The 24065-nt window shown below is 42.0% G+C and overlaps 1 protein-coding gene across 1 annotated transcript; it reads left to right on the top strand.

Moving 5' to 3' along the window:
* The first annotated feature begins 1103 nt into the window (after positions 1 to 1103).
* Positions 1104 to 22832, top strand: smad7 (SMAD family member 7). Its single transcript, XM_066712262.1, has 4 exons — positions 1104 to 2601; positions 3654 to 3707; positions 8126 to 8197; positions 21872 to 22832. Exons 1-4 carry the CDS (start codon positions 2136 to 2138, stop codon positions 22408 to 22410), a joined length of 1131 nt encoding a protein of 376 aa, XP_066568359.1. The 5' UTR covers positions 1104 to 2135; the 3' UTR covers positions 22411 to 22832.
* Positions 22833 to 24065: the final 1233 nt, after the last annotated feature.

Below are 24065 nucleotides of genomic sequence, written 5' to 3'. Positions count from 1 at the left end.
CTCTCCGGCACACAGCCGCAGCCTGGGATGTGCAGACGTGAGGAGCAAGGCTGGGAAACAGGACAGCAGCAATCAATACATGCAACAGCAGTGTGCGGCCAGGGAGACATATATACACGTGTACCGACACCGTAAGGAAAATAAAAGCAAACCGCAAGCAAAACACAAAAGCCAAATAAAACAATCTGGACTAGATAGACTGGGAGCTGATTTGCACGGAATGCATAAGAGTGCAAATGTGCATTTTATACACATTATACATTCTTTGGAAGTATATAGCAAGAGTGATAACCAGAAGGAGGCAGTACATACATGTCGAAGCAAATATCATTTTAAACAGGGTCGTTGTATAGAGTGATATTATGATTATGTTTTATAAAAAGTAGAATGGATGCAAAAATCCCAACTCCTCCTGACAAGGACGTTTTATTTATTGATATTAATATTGGTATAATTAATGTATTTAAGACTTAAAATCATACATTAGTAATAGTTTTTAAACTATTTCAATTGACCGACTCTGGGTGACGAGATGACTAACACTCGGGAGACTTGAGTAAATATAGTTTATGGCCCATTAGAGACAGAGGTACTTTAATGCCTTATACCTTCAATTATAGATTTTTATTTTTCAAAGGGGAAAAACAGACAACACGTTAATTAATACATTAATAAATAATGACGTATGACTGACATATAAGCTATGTTGGATATACAATATTTATATCATATATTAAATTATCTTTATAATAACCAAAATATATTTAGTTATATAATCATACCTTCAACACACCCCCCCCCCCCCCCCAGCCCCTAAAATCCCTTTGCTATCTCAGTTATCCTAAAACACACAGGCTGTCACACATAAAAAGCAACTTCCCCTTCCTTGTCACGACTTTTCTCTCGCTTTTTTTCTACAAGTTTGGGACTATGTAACGTTTTTTCCTCCTTCCCAGACCGATTTCTCCAGCTTTAAGTTACTTGATCTCTTGTTTGCGCAACACAATCACTTTTTTTTTTAAAGCGACAGGGTGTCTAGACACCCACGTGACGGGGCGCGCCATTGCGCACTGGAGAGAGAGAGAGAGAGAGAGAGAGAGAGAGAGAGAGAGAGGGAGGCAAGGGCACTTGGGCACTTCACGTCACTTTCAGACCTCTCTCCCGACGATCAGCATCCCCTACTGTGGAGGAGACTTACAACTTGGGGGTCTCCTGCTTCTCCCGAAAGAGGACGCGAAGAGAAGGGCAGCACGCCAGAGACGGGCTCTCTCTCCAGACAGGGGCGCAATCCGAGGGTCTTGCACGGGATTGGCAACACTATCTCCGCTGGCATGCCGCACATTTCGCCTGCCACTGCACCAGGGCACCCGCGGATTTGCTAGAGTTGGGATCTTGGGCAAGAGAGAGAGAGAGAGAAAACTTCTGGTTTCTTAAGAAAAAGGAGAATAAGAAGAAAACAAACCCAAACAAACCAGCCAGACGGATATAATCTATGCGGAGACAGCAGCCCGCCTCTGCTCTTCAGCAATCGGATCAAGGATTGTGTGGATTAAATCTTTAAGAAAACCAGGACGCGCTCGACTTTGAATGGATGTGTTGCTTTTTGCATCTGCTACTTTGCGTAATAAATGGTCTGTCATTGAGCACCGTGCGCTGTCGTGCACGTACTGTTTCATATTGGCATTTTGAAGAACAGTGTTAATGTAGCGTGTGTGCGCTATTCCCACACTGCCAATAGCGCAGAGTCCGAGGTGCTCGGTTTGTGCTGCTATTCTTGTGTGTTTTGGCGACGCTGCGTTGGATTGTGTTTTACGCGTTATTTGAATTGGATATTTCTCTCAGCGAAACTACACCGAGGTGCTGCTGTGTGTCTGGGCAGCGCTCACATCGCGCTCCCGGCAAGGGGCGACACGTCCACTCGTCGGTCGAAACGCATTTGACATTTGTGCGGGATTGTGTGTCAAATTAGCAGGAGACTGGCGTTTGCTACAGATTGCCTCTGCTGCTCCCATTCCCACATTCTCCGTACGATTATTTCAGGCTGCTTGTCGTTGCCTGGACTCGGATCCCGGATTCTTCATGATTTGCGGACATCATGCTCGTTTTTTAGCCGGGAAACCCTCTTGTCGTCCCGCATGTTCAGGACCAAACGATCGGGGCTCGTCCGGCGACTCTGGCGGAGTCGTGCGCCCGTGGAGGGCGACGGGGAGGCGGATACTCGCACGCATGGCACCGGGGGCTGCTGCATGGGGACATCGGCTAAGGTTTCCAAATCTCACCCCGGGACGGAGGCTGAATTGAAGGCACTGACCCATTCGATACTGAAGAAAATCAAAGAGAAACAATTAGAGGCGCTTTTGCAGGCGGTGGAGTCGAAAGGGGGTGCGAGGAGTCCCTGTCTTCTCCTCCCCGGCAAAGTGGACTCCAAACTGGGTCAGCACACGTACTCGCTCCCCTTGCTGCTCTACAAGGTGTTCAGGTGGCCGGATCTCAGGCATTCCTCGGAATTAAAGAGGCTCTCTTGCTGTGAATCTTATGGGAAAATGAACCCGGAGCTTGTCTGCTGCAATCCTCACCACATGAGCAGGCTTTGTGAACTAGGTATGTTGGCGTTTAAAAAGATACATTAAAGTGTTATTGTGTGCTAAGTGTGTTTGTGGCAAATTGAAGGCAATCGAGAATGCATGGCTAGTATAAGGCAGCAATATCCAGTTGAATTGGATACTCAAGTTAAGTGCAGCGACACAAGTTTTTTTTTTTTTTTTACCAAAAAGCAGTTAAAATGTGAAGATTGAACTTTCAAATGCATTTCTTTGAATTCAGTCATTTTAAAAGTCTTAAACTGTGCATACAAATATTTGATTCCACAAAACTGCCGTTGATGTAATGTTAATTATTTATATACCTATGAATAATAATTATATGTTTGTGTATGCATGCAACTGTGTTGCACTGTTCACAGAAACACAATGGTCCTTGTATCAAGTTTTACAGCGCCCTTTTCTCCTTACATGAGTGTTTAATTTTGTCTTTAAGCATGCTTATTGTAGTACAGCTACAAAATGGCAAAAAAGACCCAGTATACAAATAAGACGTTGCTGTGTAACAATGTTGCCTTTTTCTGTATGTTTATCTAATGGGGTTATTGCCTGCTGATAATCCCTAAATTATTCCCATGCTCTTGCATAGGAAACTGGGGAAAAGGTTGATGCCACATTATCAGCTAAAACAGGCGCATTTTGGCACAAATGCGGTGAAAGTTACTGTCTCTAGGTGCTACTGGGGAACTTCAGTGTGTTCTCCAAGGAATTCAGCCGCATTTTTATCATGTTAAATATGCGAGGTGGCGCAGGGATTATCGGACAGTCTGGATCAAGTTGGTAGTTGCCAGAGACTTGAGCCCTTTCCCGTGGAGCCAAGAGAGGCCCGTATCGCCCAGCCCGAGTCGCAGATAGCAGGGAGACTGGCGCCAGGCGGCCCCCTTTGTTTATCTGACTGCTGAATATCAAGGCAATCGCCGCCTCGCTGCCCTGCCTCCAGCCCTCACAGCTAAGACAAACAGTTTTCCACAAGAATGCCACTGTTATCATAAGTTTCTATCTCCCCCTTTCTCATGGCTCTGTCTTTTCTCTCTCTTGCGCTTTGCATTTCAGAGTCTCCCCCTCCTCCTTACTCCAGATACCCAATGGACTTTCTTAAACCACCTGGTAAGTTTCATGGGCTTTTTTTTTTTGCTTGTGTAGATAATTAGTAATAATAATAATGTGTGTATTTCTTGTGTTAAAAAACATTTCATTTTAACCAACCGTGTTTTAAAAATATTATCATTACTGTTTGTTATTTGTATGTGTACTGCTTGTGTGTGTTTTAATATATTTATAATAATAATGACAATTATACAGCAAAGCACATCTATTTCATTATTTAGTGATTTATTTCAAGCAGCTGTGGTCTTGAATGGTCCTTTTACGTGACAATCATGTATCTCCATGGCTTGTCTAATGAATATAAGAGGGTTCGAGGGAGGTTGGAGAATCTTGACTCTTGCCCAAATCAAGATCCTCCATCAGATGTTTTGATTTACAGCAGGGCAATGAGAATGCTCTTTCACATGCCAGGCCCCTGTAATAGAATGGACCGCCGCCAAGACCGAGCACCATTCCAGGCTGGCACCGGCTCTGTAGTGGTTGTCTGCACAAACTTTTGGCTGGCGGGTGACCTGGCAGGCCAGATAAACAGCCCTGGCACCGGAGCCCAGCGAGTTGGGGGCAAGAGTGGGAGGAGGGGTGGATATACGTGTGGAGGGGTGCTTTAGAGGAAATCGGAAATGTGGATTACAGAGGGGAAAGGCAGGATTTTTGGAGCCGCATCGTATCTGGAGGAATTATCTTTTCCAATTACAGAGACGGGGAAGTTCGCGCTGTAGGGTTAGTTGCCTCCACAGTGCTTTGATGCCGCTAAGTTGCTGTATTTAAAAGTGGTGGTTAGTCTTCATGTCTAAATACACACTTGTACCAAATAAGTAAATGGTAAGATGTATTTCAGAGGGCTGAGAGGAACTGAGAAATGTTGCTTTCTGATTTCCGATTCTTGTCTTGTCTGTATTCATAATGTTTTACCTGGAACATTACCTTGTGCTGTGTATTTAAAAAAAAATGTGTTGCATGGTTTTTAGTTCTGCCATTTCCCTTGCAGGCATTAGCACTGTGACCAAAAAGTCTAATGGCAAATTCGATTGAGATTTTTTTAATTCGTCTTCAGTGCTACACGAACAGATGAATAAAGTACAAGTTTTATAAGCCCGTATTTCTCTGAGTTGCTGCTACTTTACTAAGTGTTACTTTTTTCCTTCCTTTAAGCCAGATTCTACCATAGTTTCTAAATTCTCATAGGGTCCTTTTATACGTTGTGAATGGAGACAGCATAGCCTCTCTGCCTGCATAAGAAGACATATTTTGGGAAACGGTTTCCTTTGAGGATGCTCATGGGGCTCCATTAACTGTTTACTACACTTCCGTCAAGCTCGGCTGACTCTGCTGTGTCTCCGGCGCTCCCAGTGAGTGATGTGGATTAATTAGCACGTGCCGGCCCATACAGCGCGCGGCTGAGCATTGGTAAACAAAAAAGGCCTGCAAATGAAATAAATGCACTTAGAAAGGAAAATTTCCTACCAGATCAGCTGCGAGGAAGTGATTAATACCAACATCTGTGCAACTCCAGAGAAGGGCTTCTCTAGCTGCTGCTGAAGAGAAAGCAGAAAAAGTTATTAGCGGGACAATGAAGCGTGGAGGGAAAGGGGAACTCATTAAGATGTCTTTCATTTTTGCCTTGCGTTACAGATGTCATAGCAACATCACTTGAGCTTTTAGGTTCCCCAAGGGCCATTGAAAAGCTGCCAAATCCAGGCCTGTTAAACATTGGTAATAACCTCTGTGAACTAGTTGCATTAATATGCATTATAATCTGTGTTGGTAAAGAACATTGGACACTTAAAAAATAAACGCATTGCGTGCAAGAAGAATCCCTCTCCATTTCCCCCATTTTAGCGTGCATTCTGTAGTAAGGGGGGTTCTAGGTCATTAAGGAATGCTTGTAAAACCGTTCCTTGCAGGGGTCTTTTTTTAAGACCAAGTTTGAACAGCGGCCTCAGCTTTTCTGGAGTCCTTATCAGGACAGGTCTCTGCAGTTCGGTCAGAATGTTGTTTGGTGCTTGAGGTATTTTGTTGATGCTGGAAATGGAAAAGTGGGTTGGATGAGGTCCAAAGACAACCATCCTGCAGCTTGTTCACGGCTGTACCGTTAATGTATCATTCAGCACTCCACCGTGAAGCGACACAATGCTTTCATGACAACTTTCAGAATCCAGTACTTATTCAATGGATATCCAAATAAAGTCTAACCAAGGAGTCTGAAAGGTCAGTGCAGGTGAAATAATCCGAATAAATGTTCCTTTTCTACGATTATGTTCCTTATCAGACAACTAGGGGCAAATAGTCTATATTTAACCTTGACGACAACAAAAACACTTGGGATACACTTCTATTATAACCCTATATATATATATATATATATATATATATATATATATATATTATGGGTAATTTAATTATATGGGCATTAATTCGATTTCTGAAACTGAAAATTGGGTGAGTGGATTATAAGGAACAAGATGTTACTTTTTTGTGGAATTTTCCCTATCTGACTTCCTTTAATGCATTTAACTTTGGCATTAGTTTCTTCACTGTTTGACTTGGGAGTGTATATTGTCTAATACTCACATGCAGTGTACAAAAAAACGCAGGGGAATTAAATCCATTTGAGTTGAGGTGTCAAGAAATGTTACAAACAGTGTTTTTGAGCTGGTCCCAGGAGATAAGAGGTTGAAATGATGTATAAGCTTAGCAGACTGTTCTGCTGCAGCATCTGTTAAATGCCAGACATTACTGATAGCCCACTGACATTAGCCACTTGTGCAAATTAAGATTTCGCCTGTGCTTACTGAACTGAGTTCTTACTGAGGATGTACGCACAATAGACATGGGGTTGGGGTGTGGGGGGGCAGCTAAAATATGGAAATATGTGTCTATCTGCCTGTAAAGCTGAAGAAGGTCCATATCAAAGCCAGCATGTTTTCTTGGGCTTCCTGGCTCAGGAACACATTGCAGAGTCACATTGTGGTCACTAATCCAGCCTAGAAAAGCAGCTCTAGACCCTGGACTCCAATCAAAGTGAACCTAACATGACCACGCATCTAGTTAAGCCAACCACTCGGCAGCACAGGTACTGCTGACCCAGCTGTTAGTCTCAGAAATGTAAAATACTACCCTGGAAAGCACTGTAATAAGACTGTAATCTTTAATCTTTCAGTTCTGAACTACCAATCAAATATTTTTTTGTTAAAAGAATAGTGTGCGGGATTTCTGCAGAATTTTAGTTTTCCTTTTGGGCAAATTGTTAAAAAAAGTACAATTTCACAGACTGGTTATACTATTTATTTTGAATACATTTTCCCAGTTTCCATTTTCGGGTTATTAGAGTACAGGGTGAGAGAGAGAGAGAGAGAGAGAGAGAGAGAGAGAGAGAGAGAGTTAGCGAGTTAGTGTATTTCCCCAGTTCACTAGAATGCCATTAAGAAAATGTACTGTATACAGTTTACAGGACTGAGGCCATTTCCCGTCTCCTTCATTGTTTTTGGTTTGATTAAGTATATCCTGTTAAACTGTATATTCCTATTATGGGTTACATGCTGTGCCGATAAGCTCCACAAGATTCCTTTTCAGCTTCTTTTCGTTCTTTGTGTGTTTAGATTCCACTTGTATTTTGAAAGAAAACAAACTGTGTGTGAGTGTCTGAAATTCAGGGGGTTCAGGGGAGAAAATATTGAATGCTTTGTGTTGCCACTCCAGATTATTTACTCTGCTCTTGGATACAATCCAGAAGACAAGTTGTGTAGGTGGCAAGGGTTACACTTGTGGGTATCATGGCCTCTACCTATAATATAGTTAAGAGCCACCATTGTGTCGGGGAGATTGTAAATTGCTTGGGCTGAATACTCAAGGCAGTAAGTTAGACCCTCAAAACATATATTTCCAGAGTCTTAAGAATCAGATTTTTCTCTTGCAGTAAGAAAACAAAGAGAACATGGGATACCCAAACACTTAGATGTATTTAAGAGAGGATGGATGGAGTAGTTCAGTAAACCTCTATGTTAATGTAAAAAACTCACCATAAGTGATACAGCCATGGTTTGGTAAAGTGAATTGAAACATCAATCCTGCCTCCAGGTAATTCGCTTCCCAGTTGTATTCAGTGTTGAAATGATTCGAATGAATCATACATGGGCGCCTTTAACGTGATTGTCTCAATATCAGACAATAATTAAATCAAATGTGAATAGCTGTCTGTGGTTTTAAAAGTACACTTAAATAGTCAGAATAAGATGAAGTAGCACTGCCTACAACAGCCTAGTAAGGGTTAAACTATCTGTGTGGTTCTACCTTTCAGGATAGAGGTTACGCTGAATTAACTTAGAGTTCAGCATCTTCATGAAGCATTGATTTCATGCAGTGATTAATGGCCACACAGCTGCTTAAATGATGTTACTTTTCTGTCTCCCTGTCTACAGATTCTCCAGATTCTGTGCCTTCCTCCACTGAAACTGGGGGAACTAACTTTTTAGCCCCTGGGGGGTTTTCAGGTAAGCCAAGCTTCTATTGGATTAAACAATCAGCACTTAGGGATTGTCTTTCTCAAGGCGTTTTGCTTTGAGTTGTCAGGATCTGTGTTTCATAAAAAGGCAATGTTTTATTGTAGAACTCTTCATAAACACCCCAGGGGGCTAAGAACATGAGCTCTCGTGTGTGGAGTGTTTTGTATGCAGCCTATTTTGATTAATTAAGTTGAGCAAAACAAATGCAGTCAAATGTTGTCTTGAAAAAAGCTTGTGAAAGCAAAATTCAAGTTTGCAAGGGAAACCATAAGGGATACTGTGAATACAAACAGGGGTTAGTTTGGATCTCCATGCATTAAGTGCAGTTTAAATAGAATAATGAATCTCTTAAAGGAGGCAAAACAGTGGGTTGGTGCACGTTATGAGTTTGACCAGCTTAATTGTGATGCATATTTTAGATGTTGTCCCCAGAAAGTACGACTGAGCTTTGAAACGCGATAAGGAAAGTGTTCGCTAAAAACATCAAAGCTGCCTGCATCTCTAGTGCGAAGGGAAAATAGTTGGAACATATGGTTCAGTTGTTGAAGGAAATGTATTACACCATTTAGTTTCTTGGCTTTTCTTACTGTTTTTTTTTTCCTCCTGTAATGGAAGCCTTAAAGGTTTTTAACATCCAGAGTTGTGCCCAAAACAGAACAGTGTTTACTGGTTTGTGTTCTGATATGTGGGCTAGTTTTCTCTAATGGGCCCCAAATAAAAAGCTTCTGGTTCATTTACCTGAAGTGTCTTAGACAGCTTACTGATGATCCCCATTGTCTTGCTTTTTACGCCACCAAAGGAATAAAGCCCCCACCCAGACAGCTAGGGTGGGTCCTGGGTTTTGTTTGTTTGCCTTCACTTTACTGTGCACCATTGGTAGTCATTGGAGATAGACTGACATTTTCCAAGGAGGAACCATTCATAAAACTTCAGAAGAATGTGCTTTGTAAACAAAATGGAAACCAAGTGCTGTATTTACACCATGTACAAGTATTTTTTGGGTGTTTTTTGGGAGTTTCATGTTTTTTCAGCTTATTATTATGTCCCTATTCGTAGTGGCTGGTTGCTTTTCTATTCAGTATACAAGAAATAAAAAAATACACGGTGATAATCATTAGCTAACAAATTAGTCAAACCCAAAGAGAGCGCTGCCACATTCCCGATCTGTAATGTCTGGGTGTGAGGTCAGGACACCCCATTAGCAAACAGTTGATAATATATATATGTTTTTTGTAATGCATGTGCAATTTGGGGATTGTAGTCAGAATCCTCAAATACCTGCTAATATGTAAAAGACACCGGATACTGGCATGTGTCTACAGATCTGGAAGTCGTATGGGATTCCGATATTTGTATTTTATTTTTTAAAGGCAATCAGATGCACGTTTTCATGGCTGCAGAAGTTGCGTAACATTGATGGGGATATTGTGGAAAGATTTCAGAGGTTAGGCTGCAAAATATCAGGGAGGTGGGGTCCGAGTTCCTCAGGATACCACAAGAAACGCGCGGAGGAAGCCGGGGCTATTAAAAGAGAGATTTCTGAAAGTTTTCTGTTACTGATAACATCTCAACCGTCTGGGCTGTTAGGAGGGGGAGGCGGGAGGCGGGAGGCGGGGGTACAGGAAATCACATTTCTCGTAGGAGTGACTGCCCAAGGGCCCTGACTCGGGGAGTAGCTCGGCTCATAATCACAAAGCATGGCAAGGGATGAATAAACAGAAAAAAGGTGCTAAATTACCTGACTGATGGCAACTAGTTTTATTGGGGATGATATATATATAATATGTATTTGTTTTGTATCCTGGAGGCTAAAGCGCCTGAGCGCTCATTTCATTGGTCTGGTCTTATCCTCCGTGTGCCGTTTTAGAGGGAGTTGATAAGAAGGTGTTTATGATGAGATGTTGTTGAAGCAAAAGTGGCTTGCCTAGCAAATCAACCCAGCAAGGCCCTGTCTCGTTCTCTCTCTTTTTCATTCCCTCTCTATCGCTCACTCTTTCGCTCTGTGTTCATATTACAGATGTTTCTCATTACTGGACTTTAAAGTTTTTTATGGCAGTTGGTGTGTGCTACCCCTTTTTTTTTTTTTTAACCGGAGGGGGTAGTGGTAGGCTTGCTGGGGGGGTTAACAGTCTGGTATTTCTAACTTTTTTAAGATGCTTAGGAGCTTTGTATGTTAGCACAGCAGAGGTTTAGAAACAAACAAACACATAATAAGCGTGTCTGTGCAACATAGTTTGTTCAAAATGATCATGTTGGTGATAGACAGATCAAACGTATGCTTTTTCTTTAAAATCAAAAAAGAAAAGCGAAAAAAACGTTTTTCACCATATGAAAGGAGAAGGGCAAGTTGAGTTCTTTACCATGCTGTTTTTAATCACCTCTTGAATAAAAATAATAAAAAAAAAACTATAAAATCGGTCGTACGCGGCACAGAACTGTGGGTCAAAAAGACGACTCCTGTTGGTTTTGGAGCCCGGAGCGCAGCATAAACAAAGTCTGCGGGCATTAACCTAAAGCAGCCCTCCTCAGCTACACCCTGCCTGTAATGGGCAGTGTCTGAAGTCCATAGTATTAACTAAACACACATTTTAGACCCAGTGCAAACTGTGAAATAGTAGACTGGAGTCTATCTACCCCCCTGCCTCCCCGCCTGCCATCCCCCCAAACACGCACACACCCCCCTGTTTTCCTTCCTGGCTGGGCCCGCGCCACACTGCGTCTGAGTAATGAATGAGGCTCAGTGAGGGGAGGGAGGAAGGCCTGGAGCCTGGAGCCAGGGTCTTGATTTCTCTGGCAAGGGAAGAAAACTTTAATCCCTCAGGGGCTCTCACAAAAGAAACAGGCTCCTCCTGGAGGCACCGTGTTGACCTTTTAATTCACTCACTCTGCCCTTTTTATGTTGCGCTCTAGACTTTGTATTTAGAGGAGGGGTGGGGGGCAGGGGCCGGCTGCTCGGCGCTCTGTTGTTTCATGTCTCTCAGGAGGAAAGGGAACTGGTCGACTTCTTTTTAAGAACAGAATTTGGAGTTTTGATCCAGTAGTTATTTTGTTTATTTAGGTGTGTTTTTTTATTGAGTAGTGATAGTTTTTTCTCAATGAACAGGTAAAAACAACGGATTTGGACCTGTTTTTTGGTGTCGACTGTTTTTCTCGATGCATGAATTAGTCTTTTATTCATACTCAGTCTTGTTATTTCTGGAAATATATATTTATGAGAACAGAATTATAAACTAACCAACAGTTTAAACTTTTTATTTTATTGCTTTGGAGAGGGAAAAAAAAAAAGCACATACCAAGTTAAATAAACCAGGCCTCAATTGGTGAATATTTTCAGTCTTAATAACTTCCTATTGATGTTTGGAACCAAACATTTATAAAACATAGTTTCCCCCCTTTGATCTTAATGGTCTCTAATTGTACTGATATCTTTTTTTTTTTTTGGGTGGTTAAAATTGAACAGTAGTCCAGTTCAACAATACCTTAATAGAGTTGCAAATTAAATAGGTAAATTAAAAATGCAAACATGTGAAGCTTTTAAACTTCCCCCCCGCCCTTTTCAGCTGTAGCCGGAATGCAAACACGGAAACCAGGTTTTTGGTCGATGCGAGAGGATTGCTCTGCGCTGCTTTAAGAATCTCCTGTCTGTCTGCGCTGCCGCCGTTGTCCTGGAAAGCAAGGTTATTAAGAGTTAACCTCAATATGACAGTGAAAGGCTTTAATGCAAACTAGGCCGCCTGCCAGACTGGGAGCATTAAAGCTCCCCTCACACATCATCTGACTGGAGCTGAATGCAGCCCGGCTAGTGAAGTGGATAGAGACTGCGACTTGGCAGTGTCTCCCTGTAGCTTTTGGCCTCTGACACTGTGTTCCAGTTCCTCCTTTTTGCGCTAGGCCTTTCCTGGCAGGCCCTTTCTTCTTCAGCCAGGGTGGGCTGGTTCGCGCAGGCCGAGGGATGGACGGCTCTGGACGGGACCCGGGGTGTTGGGTGTAGAGTTCGCAGAAACACTGGCAATCCGGTTTTCACGTCTTTATCGTATTTATCTTTAATTTTTAATACTTTTATTTCTGCTGCTCTTTGGGTGCACATTTAATGAGTCACATTCCTAGTATAGAGGAGAGTAATCCACTTATGTTTTCATTTGGCTTTGTTTTATTAATATTATTATTATTATTATTATTTTCTGTACGTGCAATATACCAAGCCTGCCATTGATTCATACTGCTATCGTCTCCAAATCTGCACATCTTTTTCCATTTACTGGAGCGTGTAAATGTTTAGGCACGTATTCCCGCGTGCACCAAGCCAAGGGATCTGCATCGCTACATTTTTATGATTCAGGAAGTGACGGCCCCGCACGTAAAGGAGACTAATGTTTTAACTTCGAAGCCTTTTCTTATTTATTCAAATACCTACAGCACGGAGAATGGTCCTCTCCGAAAGCCGAGCGGAAAGAGGCGGGGGAGGGGGGTGACATACTATGATCGCACCAGGCGGCTGTGTGGTTCGCTGTACGTTGTAATCGAGGAGGGTTTTAGGGTTTTGCAGCTGGATGTTCCAGTATGGTAGTGATCCCAAAGTCTGTTTTAAAGGGGCATTTGGGGGCTTAATGGTGTTATATCTTCTTCGTGAGAGCGTGAGGTTGTGGTGCTGGTGGGGTTTGTAGAGGAGGCTGGGGGGGTTCAAAGACGATGGTGGAATGCCTGTTGGTGCCGACTCGAAGTGACCCCAGAGTGCCTGTGTAAAAGAATACCGTGAACCGGCGCTGACAGCCAGTACCCACTTTCTCAAGCAGGATTGAATGACCCACACAGGGCCTGGCTGCCTGCCTACTGTCACAGAGTAGCTTCCTCCGTGGGTTAAATTTAGGCCGTGGTGTATTATTAAACCGTGAGCTCCAGGCTCCGGGGCCGCTCCGCCATTCCGAGCCACTTGAGCTCGCGTTAATACAAGATTCGTCATGTAACCTTTAGAGATTCTCTCACAGTTTTCTCGACGTGTAATTTCAGAAGCGACGGCGGTGCCATGGTGGGGTTTCTATGCGTCTTGGATTTTATTTATTTATTTATTTGTTTTGAAGTTACCAGTACTACAAGGCCTGCTCCCATTTCTCTTAAAGGGCACTCTGTGTCTGTGAGGGTGTGCGGTAGCTACAGTACACGGGACCAGACAGCTGGCCTTTGTGGGCCATGTTTCTATCAGCACCCATTCACCTTTAAAAGTTGAAGAAAATATTAAGAAAAACATGTCAGTTCAGCCTCATTACACTCTTGGGTTATTTAGGTTAATGGGAAGGGAAAGGGCAACACAGGAAATTACATCATGTCTTTGAGGAAAAGGACTAAACAGACTAGCTGTGTGCCTCCTCAAAAGGGAAAACTGTCTTAAGAGGACTGTATAAGTTAGAGGGCAGCGGTCTAAAAAGACGAGGCTTGAGAAGTGAAGTTCATTTTCTGTGTTATAGTGCCTCTTTCTTTTTCTCTTTTTTCTTTCTTGAAGGGAAAAAAATGCCGGGTCAGAGGCAGTTCTCTTTAATTTTATTGCAGCCGTGTTGCTCAATTGACTGAGTGGGGATCTTTCATTACTTTCCACTTCCTTTCCAAAATATGCAGCCAAGGAGGCTTTTGGCTGGGAGTTAATTTTGGTTTTGGCCTTCTACTGTTCCCCACCCAGTGTCATTATGTTGCTTGAAATTTGCAAAACAGCAAAAGAAAGAGAGAAAATAAAGAAAATAAAAAAAACATACTGCTGAGCATATATAAGCCCCGAGTTTAATTTTGGATTGTGTGTCTGAAAATATTCAGGTTTTTGATCATATGTCTTGAAGCAAACCTACAGGAAATATAATAACTACCCTTGATGAGTTTCTTGAACCTTTACAATATTAATAGCCCCCACAATTCCCCTGGGTGAAGCTAGATTCTTTAGTTAAAGGGAAGCCAAAGTTTACAGAGAGGAGGACCTCAAAGGTCTGAGGTCTTACTGACAATAGTGTAGGTGCAGGGTTGCTTTCATTTGATTTCAGTCCTTATAGTTGCAGATTTGCATAGGTTTCCAGTTGGGAAATCTTAGACTGAAGAGTATTAAAATGAGGGGAAGTAAAAAAAAAAAAAAAATCTAAACAACATAGGAGCATAAAAATCAATGCCTAACAGATTGCAGGAGCCATGCTGTTGTTGCCCTTCCTGTCATCCTCTGGAAATTAAGATTTAATCAAACGAGCCTGGGTTCCCTGCAGCCTTGACAGAGCTAAATTCCCCATCGCTCTTTGTCAGTTACAGTACCTGATAATTAATGCTTTCCATTTGCATTGGTAATCTAACACTGCTATATATTACAGTATTCTCTGCGGCCGAGATAAAAAAATAAATGTAATCCAAAGCACTGGCACCACTCAAATTAATAATGATTATTTTAATTGATCTCATAGTAGTATTTTATACCCAAAATAAAAGAGCTGCCCCAAACTTGCTGAACGTGTTGTTTTGAAACTACTAATAAAGGTTCCCACGGAGATCCCTGACATTCTCGGGACATAAACAATGAAGGCAGTTATTCAGTTCGAGATGTACTGTACCGCTGTGGTCGGCACAGGCGGAGTGGGGACTGGTGAACACGGTGAATGACATCACTGGCTGCTCTGTTTTTTTCTTTTTTAGAAACTTGTATTTGTTTTTTCTATCGCTCTGGAAGAGGGACTGAGCCGCTGGGTCTGGCCAAAATGATTTAGTGTTTGAATAATAACACAGTGAGGTAGGAAGAGCCAGTGACCTGCAAAGTAACTTTGTGTACGGTTCCACAGTGCTGAGAGGAGGGGATCACTCCAGGGCTAATACGAGAGAGCAGCAGTTGTTTTTTAGTAGACGTAACGGACCAGTTCGACTGCAGGCTACGTTTCTGTTTGCCCCCAGCTCTTGGGGCAGTAGTTCAGTATTAGCCAGGCTTTTCCAGGAAAGGTTAGAGTGGAGTCAACTGGGAAATCCACAGTTTGGGGCTTTTGCCGCTAGTGAAGAGTTCACACCAAACTGGGGGTGTCTGCCTTCGGTCTGACACCAAAGCCCTGATGCTTCAGTGCAAACAGTGCAAACAGAAGCAGGTGGGAGAAGGGAGGAGGTTTTTATCTCTTCATATCTTGTGAAGCAGGTAGCGGCAGGAAGTAATAGATTTTTTTTTCTGCCCTGTATCTGGAGGAATACAAACAAAAAGAGCTAGATTTTTAAATGTAATGCATAAATAAAAGAAATCCAAGAGCTTGCAATTATAATCTGCATAAGCCAGAAAATAAGTATGTGAGCCTTTTTTTTTTTTGGTCTTATTTTCTGGTGTAATATTTTTCCTTTTGCTCCTCTTGCTTAGTGTTTGTGTGGAGTGTCCGCTGAGAAGGGGGTGGACGTTGAAATCCTCCCCTTATGTAATGCGTCTTGACTAATTAGCAATTTCCTTTATTAACTGGCTTCCCCTACACCAACATCCTATGGGGACTTTTTTTTTTTCATTTCCCAGTGTTACACTAGTGCGCAAACAAAGTCGTTCAGTCACGCACTCTTTCAGTTTCACCGCTCCACCGCGCAGTGCGATAAAACAGCTGAGAACGGGGTGGGATGCTGTTTAGATTGTAACGAGTTTGCTCTGGCTAATTGCGAGACCTTATGTTGGCAAAGTCAGTTTGGGCTCCAGGAAAGAGAAAATATGACAGAATGGTAATCACACTTTTTTTATATATACATGATCAGAAGTGCCTTTTATGAAACGTGGGTCTCGCATAACTTTCCTGACTATTAATCATTTCAAGGAACAGCTTCCAAAGAGAAACAGCGCCGTTTTTTAACAGTGCTCCAAGTGGCACTTAGTTGGGTGCAGTTATGAATTGTGGCAGGAGGGAAGTTGGCAGGCATTGAAAAACTTCACATTAATTTTATTGCTAGCCAACCTGTGCCCAGTTGAACATTGCTTTCTGCCATTTTGGTGTGATGTTGCCGTGTTGCTGAGTAAGCTGTGATAATGCCAATCTCTCAATATGAAACTGTGTGGAGTGTGCATTGACTGAGGCAAAGAACCTCCACAATTGGCACCAATCCTATTGTATGTCGGGTGGAATCCCAGTCCCAGAGAATGTAGACAAACACAGTCCATCAGTCTACACTGACAGGGCATCTATCTAAACCAAACAGCACTAAGAAAAACGGTCTAGATTGCAGTTACATGGATAATCCTACATTTAAGCAGCTTTTTCATGCAGTGTTTGAGGAATCAGTAAAATGCAGTGGGCTTTAATGTACGTAGCGACGCTGTAATCTTTCATTAGGGTGACCTCTAGACTGTGTACAATTGCCCCCTATAATTTCAGCCAGAAGCCATGCCTTCAAAATTGGTTCCAGTTGAGTGCCATTTACAGCCTACTTGGTTTACAGGAAAGATTCTTGTCGAGGCCAGAGAATTCAGACCACCTTGTTGGAAAGGATTTGTAAAAATGATCAATAATCATCTATCTGTATAATAATCCGTCTGGCTCTATCTGTCTATATCGGTCTATACAAACCTGTCCAGTTAATGTTTTTATACTTCATTGGAATTTGCATGGACCAGACCGGTGTGTGTTGTGTGTGTGAGAGGATGACTCCATGAAGGGAATGATAGTATAGGCAGAACGGAGCACCAATGCTGAGAACGTGCCCGTGTCTGTGCGTGTGTGTGTCCAGGAATAGTAACGATCAGATTATGAAGGCAGACAGTAGTAATCATTAACTTTTTCAGGCTACTAGCTGTCTCCAGTCTGGCACACTGTGCTGTCTCTCTAACCCCCCCCAACCCACACACACACACACACACACACCGCCCCCGTCTCAGCAGGCCCAGAGTTAAGCCTCAAGCCGCCCCGGACATTAGACGAGAAAAGGCATTAAAAGGCAAGACGCTTGGAGAGGAGGGGGCTGATGCTCTTGTTCTGGAATTTGTTGTGTACTTTTTATTTGCAAGACGCACTAGACTGTTTTACATTTTATTTCCCTTGATTAAGAGCGGTTGTTTGCAGGGACAACATTTCCATTCTGAATATTCACACAGTATTTTTCAGGCGCATGAACAGAAACGTCTTGTTTTTTTTACTTGTCTGTTTAAAGTTGTGAACAGTACTGTACAACCGCAGGCAGGTCAGACTTCAGTGTCACTTTAATTGACCTCCTTGCCTCCTGAGGTGATTGTTTGTAGTTTGGCCTGCCATTTTAGCCTGAAAAACAGGTTTGGCAGGGTGTTGGTGAAGAGGGGATCGGTCACTGCCGATTTTTGTTGGACGACTGAACATCCTTAAAGGGTGCATTTGGATATCCGATAAACCAGTTTACCCTAATTTATTTGTTGGTTAAATTCTTACTCATTATCTTGTTATCCAGGCGTTCTCTGCGATTCCGTCTTTTCTTTTCATGCTCCGGCAGAAATAGCGTGTGAAAAGACTTCTTGGAGCCGATTTTGATGAGGTGATAATTAGTGTTAGCTCAGATGGGAATTATTGTGCAGGAAAGCCTCAGTAGCACTGAGTCGTCCGCCCCGAATGACTTCTTCACATTCATTGTAAAGGGAAAGTTTACTTTTACATCTATTTTGACGTTATTATACCCCGACGACATTAGATAATCCACAGAGAGTCACCAGGAGTACCAACAAAACAAGCAGAAATGCAGAACAGGAAAATATTAGATGGTATACATTTATAAGACTGTCTCATCTAAAAAAAAAAGGGTTAATTTGTATTAAAGTATTTCAAAGTATCTAGTAGGGGGGTTTCTGAAGTAAGTTAAAGGCCAGAGTGAATGTTTATATTCCATTCCTTTTGCGTATAGATTAAATCGTTTCCAAAGTCATGTTTTGAGTAATAACAATTAAAAAGAAAGGAGACACTGATTTGCAGCGAAGACACAATCAGTTTAAACAGTGCGATAGGGTTGGCAGGCAGACGGACGACCCACCCTTGCCTGAAGCCTCATTGTAGGGAGAGCAATGTGCAATGAGGTCCACAGTCTGAGAGCTACACTGTAATTTGCATGCCTGATGAGGCCTAATCACTAGGGCCAGGATAGAAAGGGCCCACTCCCTGCCTCCAGAGACAAGAAACCCTGTTACACATTAAGGGAGACAGACAGACAAACCAGACACACACAAAAACATCCTGTGTGAGAGAGGCAGAGGGAGAGAGACAAAAATAGACACACAAAAAAAGTCACAGACTAGGAATTTCACAGGCAGACCTACAAGGTGTATGGACAGACAGACGGTGGGGGGGGGGGGAGCAGATGGGTTGTGAATCAATGGCTGACACTTTGATGTACAGAAACAGATGCACACTACAGCACAGGGAAGGCACACCAATGCAAACAGAGCTCTCCAGACAGAAGGACAGACAGATCTTTAGTGTATTCAGGCTGGCACAGCCCTACAAAGACGGCAGTTTGTTTTTCTGTGGAACTGTAAACAGATCTGAAGAAAAACAATCTTGCACTTCTTGCGTCAATCTTGTGTAATGTGGGTGTCTTATAATGATGTGCTTGTGAGCTTGTTTCATTCTAAACGTGTTAATGATGTTCAGTCAGTGCAGCCACCAGCTATTTCTGTTCACAGTGCCTTTTTCAAGGTTTGTTGTTTGCCAATAATGTCAAGTGAACAGATTGTAAACAGTCTCCTAGTTTCATCGAGGTGTCGAGTCAGCACATAGCTAGGATTTACTCGGGAATGCAAGTTTTCACTGAAATATATTATACATTAACAAAGTTTGAAGGTTGGAGCTCTAAAGAAATGGAAATGTTTTTCCCAGGCAGCTTTTAAAACCTCACAGGCTAGCTCGCTCTTGCAGCTCGTTTTAATTCTCTCTGTGTCTATCCCTTGTCTGTTCAAGAGTACTCTTATCTAATACCGTTACTGTGGAATGTTTTCCGGCGCTGCTGTCAGAATTGCCAACGGCGAACGCGTCTAAATTATCAACCAGCCACACTACTTGTTCATGGCTTTTGGAGACGAGATGGAACTGTCAACAGCAAATGCTTTTGAGCAGAGTGCACCGACGGTGTCCTACAATTGGTGTCTCCTGCCAATCCCCACCAGCGTCCCTAATTGTCATATGAGGGTTTGAAATTAGCAGGGGGCCCGACACTGTAATTCTAGGACAGAGGGGTTGGCGATTATTAAAACCACAAGGTACAGTGGAGAGACTCCTGTTCCTAAATCGTCTGACTAATTCTTAACTCATATCGGCTGCCTTGACAGGTCTCTACAGGTAACCAATTAATGACCTTACATACTCAGCAACACCGATTACTGGACTAATAACACCCTGCAGTTTTCAGAATCACCAGTGACCTTCAAGAAACAGCTTGATAATTGAGGTTCTTGGAATAATACGTTTGAAGCAAATGGTTGAGCAAAAACGAGTACAAATAGCCTTGTGATGTTTATAAACTTCATGTTCCTAAAACGGCAATTTTCATGAAAACACTTAAAATGGAGTCTGATGAAAGGATTTATAATTCCCGTCCCTATGTTCAGTCACCTCCCAAATTATTGACACCCTTGATAAAGATGGGCAAAAAAAGATGCAGAAAAGAACCCCACTAAATATGTCGGCGGGTCTTTGTTATGGGTCTGTTTTGCTTCCACTGGTCCCTGTTAAGGTCAACAGCATCATGAACTCAACCAAGTATCACAACATTTTAGCCAAAAATCTGGTGTGTTTATTTTGTACAGCCTTTTTTGTTTATATTTATCCAGGGTGCTAATACTCTTGGAGGTGACTGTATATGATAGTACCAGTTTATAGGATGACATCAAAGAAAAGGCATTGGTTGTTTTTTTGTTGTTGTCTTGCTCCGTTTTCACCTTTACCGAACACTGCATCTTTCTTAATAACATGCTGCTGTTGCTTTAAGAGCCTTTCAGAGATACTGCGCAATTAACATAACTGAACAGTTCCCTCTGCCGATGTCTGCTCGAAAATTACTGGGTATGCTTGGCGTCCCATAAAGATGAAAGAGAAAGAATGGGAAAAAAGAGAGAAAAAAAAGCTAAAATGCCAATTTGAGGGATTTTGTGTCAGAAATCTTTTTGTTTTTTTTACTCTTTGTAACAGTGTATGAGCTTAAACCTAAACCAGGACTGGATGACAAACTTCAAACAACACCACAAACTGTTATTTGTATGTGTTTGTCAGTGAAGTCTCCTCTTCAGTTTTATTATTGTTGTTGTTTTTATTTCTCACGAAGCAGAAAGGTTCAGGAATGAAAAGTGGAGAAAGTCTAGAGGTCCCGTTCCCCCCCTTCTCTCCCTCTCTCTCTCTCACTGGGTGTACTCAGTGCCAGATTTCAGTGGGATAGGGATAAGGAGTGGAGAGCAGCTTGAGGCACAGTAAAGGGGAGGACATTTCAGCTACCAAGATCCTTGTAATCCTGATGCAAAAATAATGTAGCTTTAAATCAAGGCTGGACTTAAATAAATACATATATATTTATAATTGCACTTTATTTACAAACATGCATTTTCTTCTTGCGCGTGTATGTCCCTGTACAATTCTATATCCTTGCAGTTTAATCTTAGTGGTGGTCTCCTGATCTATATGTATTTTTTTACATTTAGTTTTTTCTTGGGGCTAGTAAAGTGGTGAGGAAGCCATTTGTTTTTTCTTTTGTGTTCTTAGGCTATGAGTTCAGCATGGGCACCATCTGCCCCTTTATAACACCAGTGTTCCCAAGAATGTGGCTTTTTATTTCCTGTCATTTGCCAGTGGTAGTTGAATTGGGGCCTTTTTAATGGATAGAGAAAGTGAACTGCTGTTGGCTGGGGCTGTATAGAGTTATAGGAATTCATAATGCAGTCCACATTCTTTGCAGCAGTTGTTGTTCTTATTTGTATTGTTGTGTGCTTTTACCAGTCTGAGAGAACTCTAACAACAAGGGAAAGAGAGTATTTAATAACATTTGCCTTCACAATATACACATCCCCCCCCGGAATATTAAAACTATTACTTGTAATAATTTCCTGTTGTAGACCTGTTATAAAACAATGATTGGGACAGATTTATAGCACAGTTGACGTCAGAACATTGTTAACTGGCCTGCAACAAAAATACAAAGCCCAGACAGCAGATAAGCATTAATGCTTGTGTAAACAACAGTGGACGGCTTTTCACTTTCCAGTCACTTGGACAGCTTTCCTTAAGAGAATTCCAGGAATTCTTGTACCGTTTTCTTGGATGGCAGCATTAAGGATGCGAACAGTGTCTATCTGAGTAAGCAAAGGGCTTCATTCATTCATGATGTGGGTTACACGTGCAGAATACCATAATACACCTTACACGGGTAGAAATACAATTTTGGTGTTAAATAAATAGTAAATCTGGAGTGAATGGCCCCAGTAATGTGCTTTTATGTTTTGGAGCGCTTTAGTCTTATTTACAATGCTTCCCTTGCAAAATCCCAGCTTTAAAATTAAGAAATTACTACTATATCCTATTTTTTTAGATGTGTAGAAGTACAACAAGGTCACAATGGAACAGTCTGTGTTTTGCAGCGTAGATCAGCCACTACTATAGATACACTTTTGTTGTGCCGTTTGTATGAGTTTACCTATCTTTGTTGCTCTGGGCCTTTAATTAACCCACCCTCTCCTCTCTGTTTCCCCCCCAGATTCTCAAGCTCTGCAGGAGCCCGGGGATCAAGCGCACTGGTGCGTGGTGGCGTACTGGGAGGAGAAGACCCGCGTGGGCCGCCTCTACTCGGTGCAGGAGCCTTCCCTGGATATCTTCTATGACCTACCTCAGGGGAACGGCTTCTGCCTTGGTCAGCTCAACTCAGACAATAAGAGCCAGCTGGTGCAGAAAGTGCGTAGCAAGATCGGCTACGGGATCCAGCTCACGAAGGAGGTGGACGGGGTGTGGGTGTACAACCGCAGCTGCTATCCCATCTTCATCAAGTCTGCCACACTGGACAATCCAGACTCCCGGACGTTGCTGGTTCACAAAGTGTTCCCTGGATTCTCCATCAAGGCTTTCGACTATGAGAAGGCCTACAGCTTGCAGAGGCCCAACGACCATGAGTTCACTCAGCAGCCATGGACCGGCTTCACTGTTCAGATCAGCTTTGTGAAGGGCTGGGGCCAGTGCTACACAAGACAGTTCATCAGTAGCTGCCCCTGCTGGCTGGAAGTCATCTTCAATAACCGATAGCAGTCGCCCTTCTCTGTGGAACAGGACTAACCCCCGTTTTGTTTGGGGGGGTAAAAAAAAGAAATTAAAAACAGACAAAACCCAAGGACTTGTTTAATAAAGAACTAAGATTTAATTAAAGAAAAAACAAACGAAAATGTATTTTATGTTATATATAAATATATTATTACTTGTAAATATGAAGACGTTTTATAAGCATCATTATTTATGTATTGTGCAATGTGTTAACGAGAAAAAGAAAATAAGATGCACTTTGCTTAATATAAATGCAAAACAAAGAAATGCCAAAATTAAAAAAAATAATAATAATAATAATGAAACACAAGATTGGTGTTTTTTTTCTATGGGTGACGACACCCAGTTGAATGTTTTTTAAAAGGAGTTAATGTTCTATTAAAAATAAAACTACACCTTTAACTCTATGTCCTGCATAGCTGCCTTTTCTTTGCCTGTTATGAGCCATGGTGTAATTCTGTCCATTCCTGCAGTATTGAACTGATTAATTATATTAATACAGAGGCAGCTAAAACTTAGGGCTTAAGCTGACCACTGTGTTATAAATTATTAACATTTCTTATATATAAAAAGACAAAGGACAAGTGAGTACAATTCATACCAGCAGACCTTTTAGCGAAAGAATCCCTTTAGTGTTAGAAGTGTCAGAGTTATTCACACTTCTGAAGATATGTCCATTAAGAACTAAAAACAGCAGCTGTGTTCCTTTTACACTCAGCCCTTTAACCATCTCTCTCCAGACAGAGCAGTGGACTGGGGGGCAGGAGTGCTCTTGGGTGCTTTTCCATGAAAATGACTGGCTTTTCATTTTGCAAAAGCCACAAATGTTATTGTGAAATTCGTGTCAGACTGAACAACAGAAACACAAGAGTAATTAAGGAGAAGAGACGGTGAGGCAGGCAAAGGGTGTAGCCACACTTCTAGGGAGTGAGTAACAGTGGAATAATGGTGACGTGGTGGCTGAAAAACGTTTTTTTGTCTCCCAGATCACAGAGCTATTTCCTAAGTACCTTTTGGGTATGAAATATCTGAAAGTCTACTAGGATTAAGAAACCAAATGGGTTGACTGAATACGCAAGTTCCTGAGTGACCCCAGTAAAATGTTAGGATGTTAATTCAACTTGATTAATTTTTCCACACGATGGATTTCAGAGTTTAAACTACTGCCTGGCCAGTTGTGCTAAACGGCAACATAACTTCTGATTGCAAAAGTGTAACAGTTTTCAAATTAGCTTTGTTGCCTTTCTGAAGTCCATCATGAACAACTTGTCACCTTCAGATAATGATTAGGTTGTTGGTGGGACCCCATGTGCTACTTTTTCTCCTCTCTGGCTGCCTGCCAATTGAAAAAACCTTATTGGATACTGGTAAATCTATATCGATGTAAAATGCAGCACAAACTCTGCTAGTCCTAAACTGCTGCCATTAAATAAGCCTTCATTTAGTTTCTATTTATTATTTATTGCTGTGATGAGTCTTTCCTAACAGATGCAGCTCAAATTGGTAGTAAAGACTTCTGAATTCTATTTTATTTACTCCTTAACTCCCATAAATTACTGTACTGTAATAAACAGGAGATGGTTTACTCAAATGTACACTGCACTATGGAGCAGCAGTCCAAAGAAACTGTACTTTGTAGT

This window comes from Amia ocellicauda, chromosome 8, assembly GCF_036373705.1.
Source record: "Amia ocellicauda isolate fAmiCal2 chromosome 8, fAmiCal2.hap1, whole genome shotgun sequence".
NCBI classification, from domain to species: Eukaryota; Metazoa; Chordata; class Actinopteri; order Amiiformes; family Amiidae; genus Amia; species Amia ocellicauda.
This window is presented reverse-complemented; position numbering and strand designations above follow the sequence as displayed.

Excerpts from the sequence above, each read along its gene's own strand:
- smad7 (XM_066712262.1), top strand. The coding sequence starts at position 2,136 with ATGTTCAGGACCAAACGATCGGGGCTCGTCCGGCGACTCTGGCGGAGT. Across the intron at positions 3,708-8,125 it reads GGACTTTCTTAAACCACCTG|ATTCTCCAGATTCTGTGCCT; the intron begins GTAAGTTTCATG and ends CCCTGTCTACAG. Across the intron at positions 8,198-21,871 it reads AGCCCCTGGGGGGTTTTCAG|ATTCTCAAGCTCTGCAGGAG; the intron begins GTAAGCCAAGCT and ends TTTCCCCCCCAG.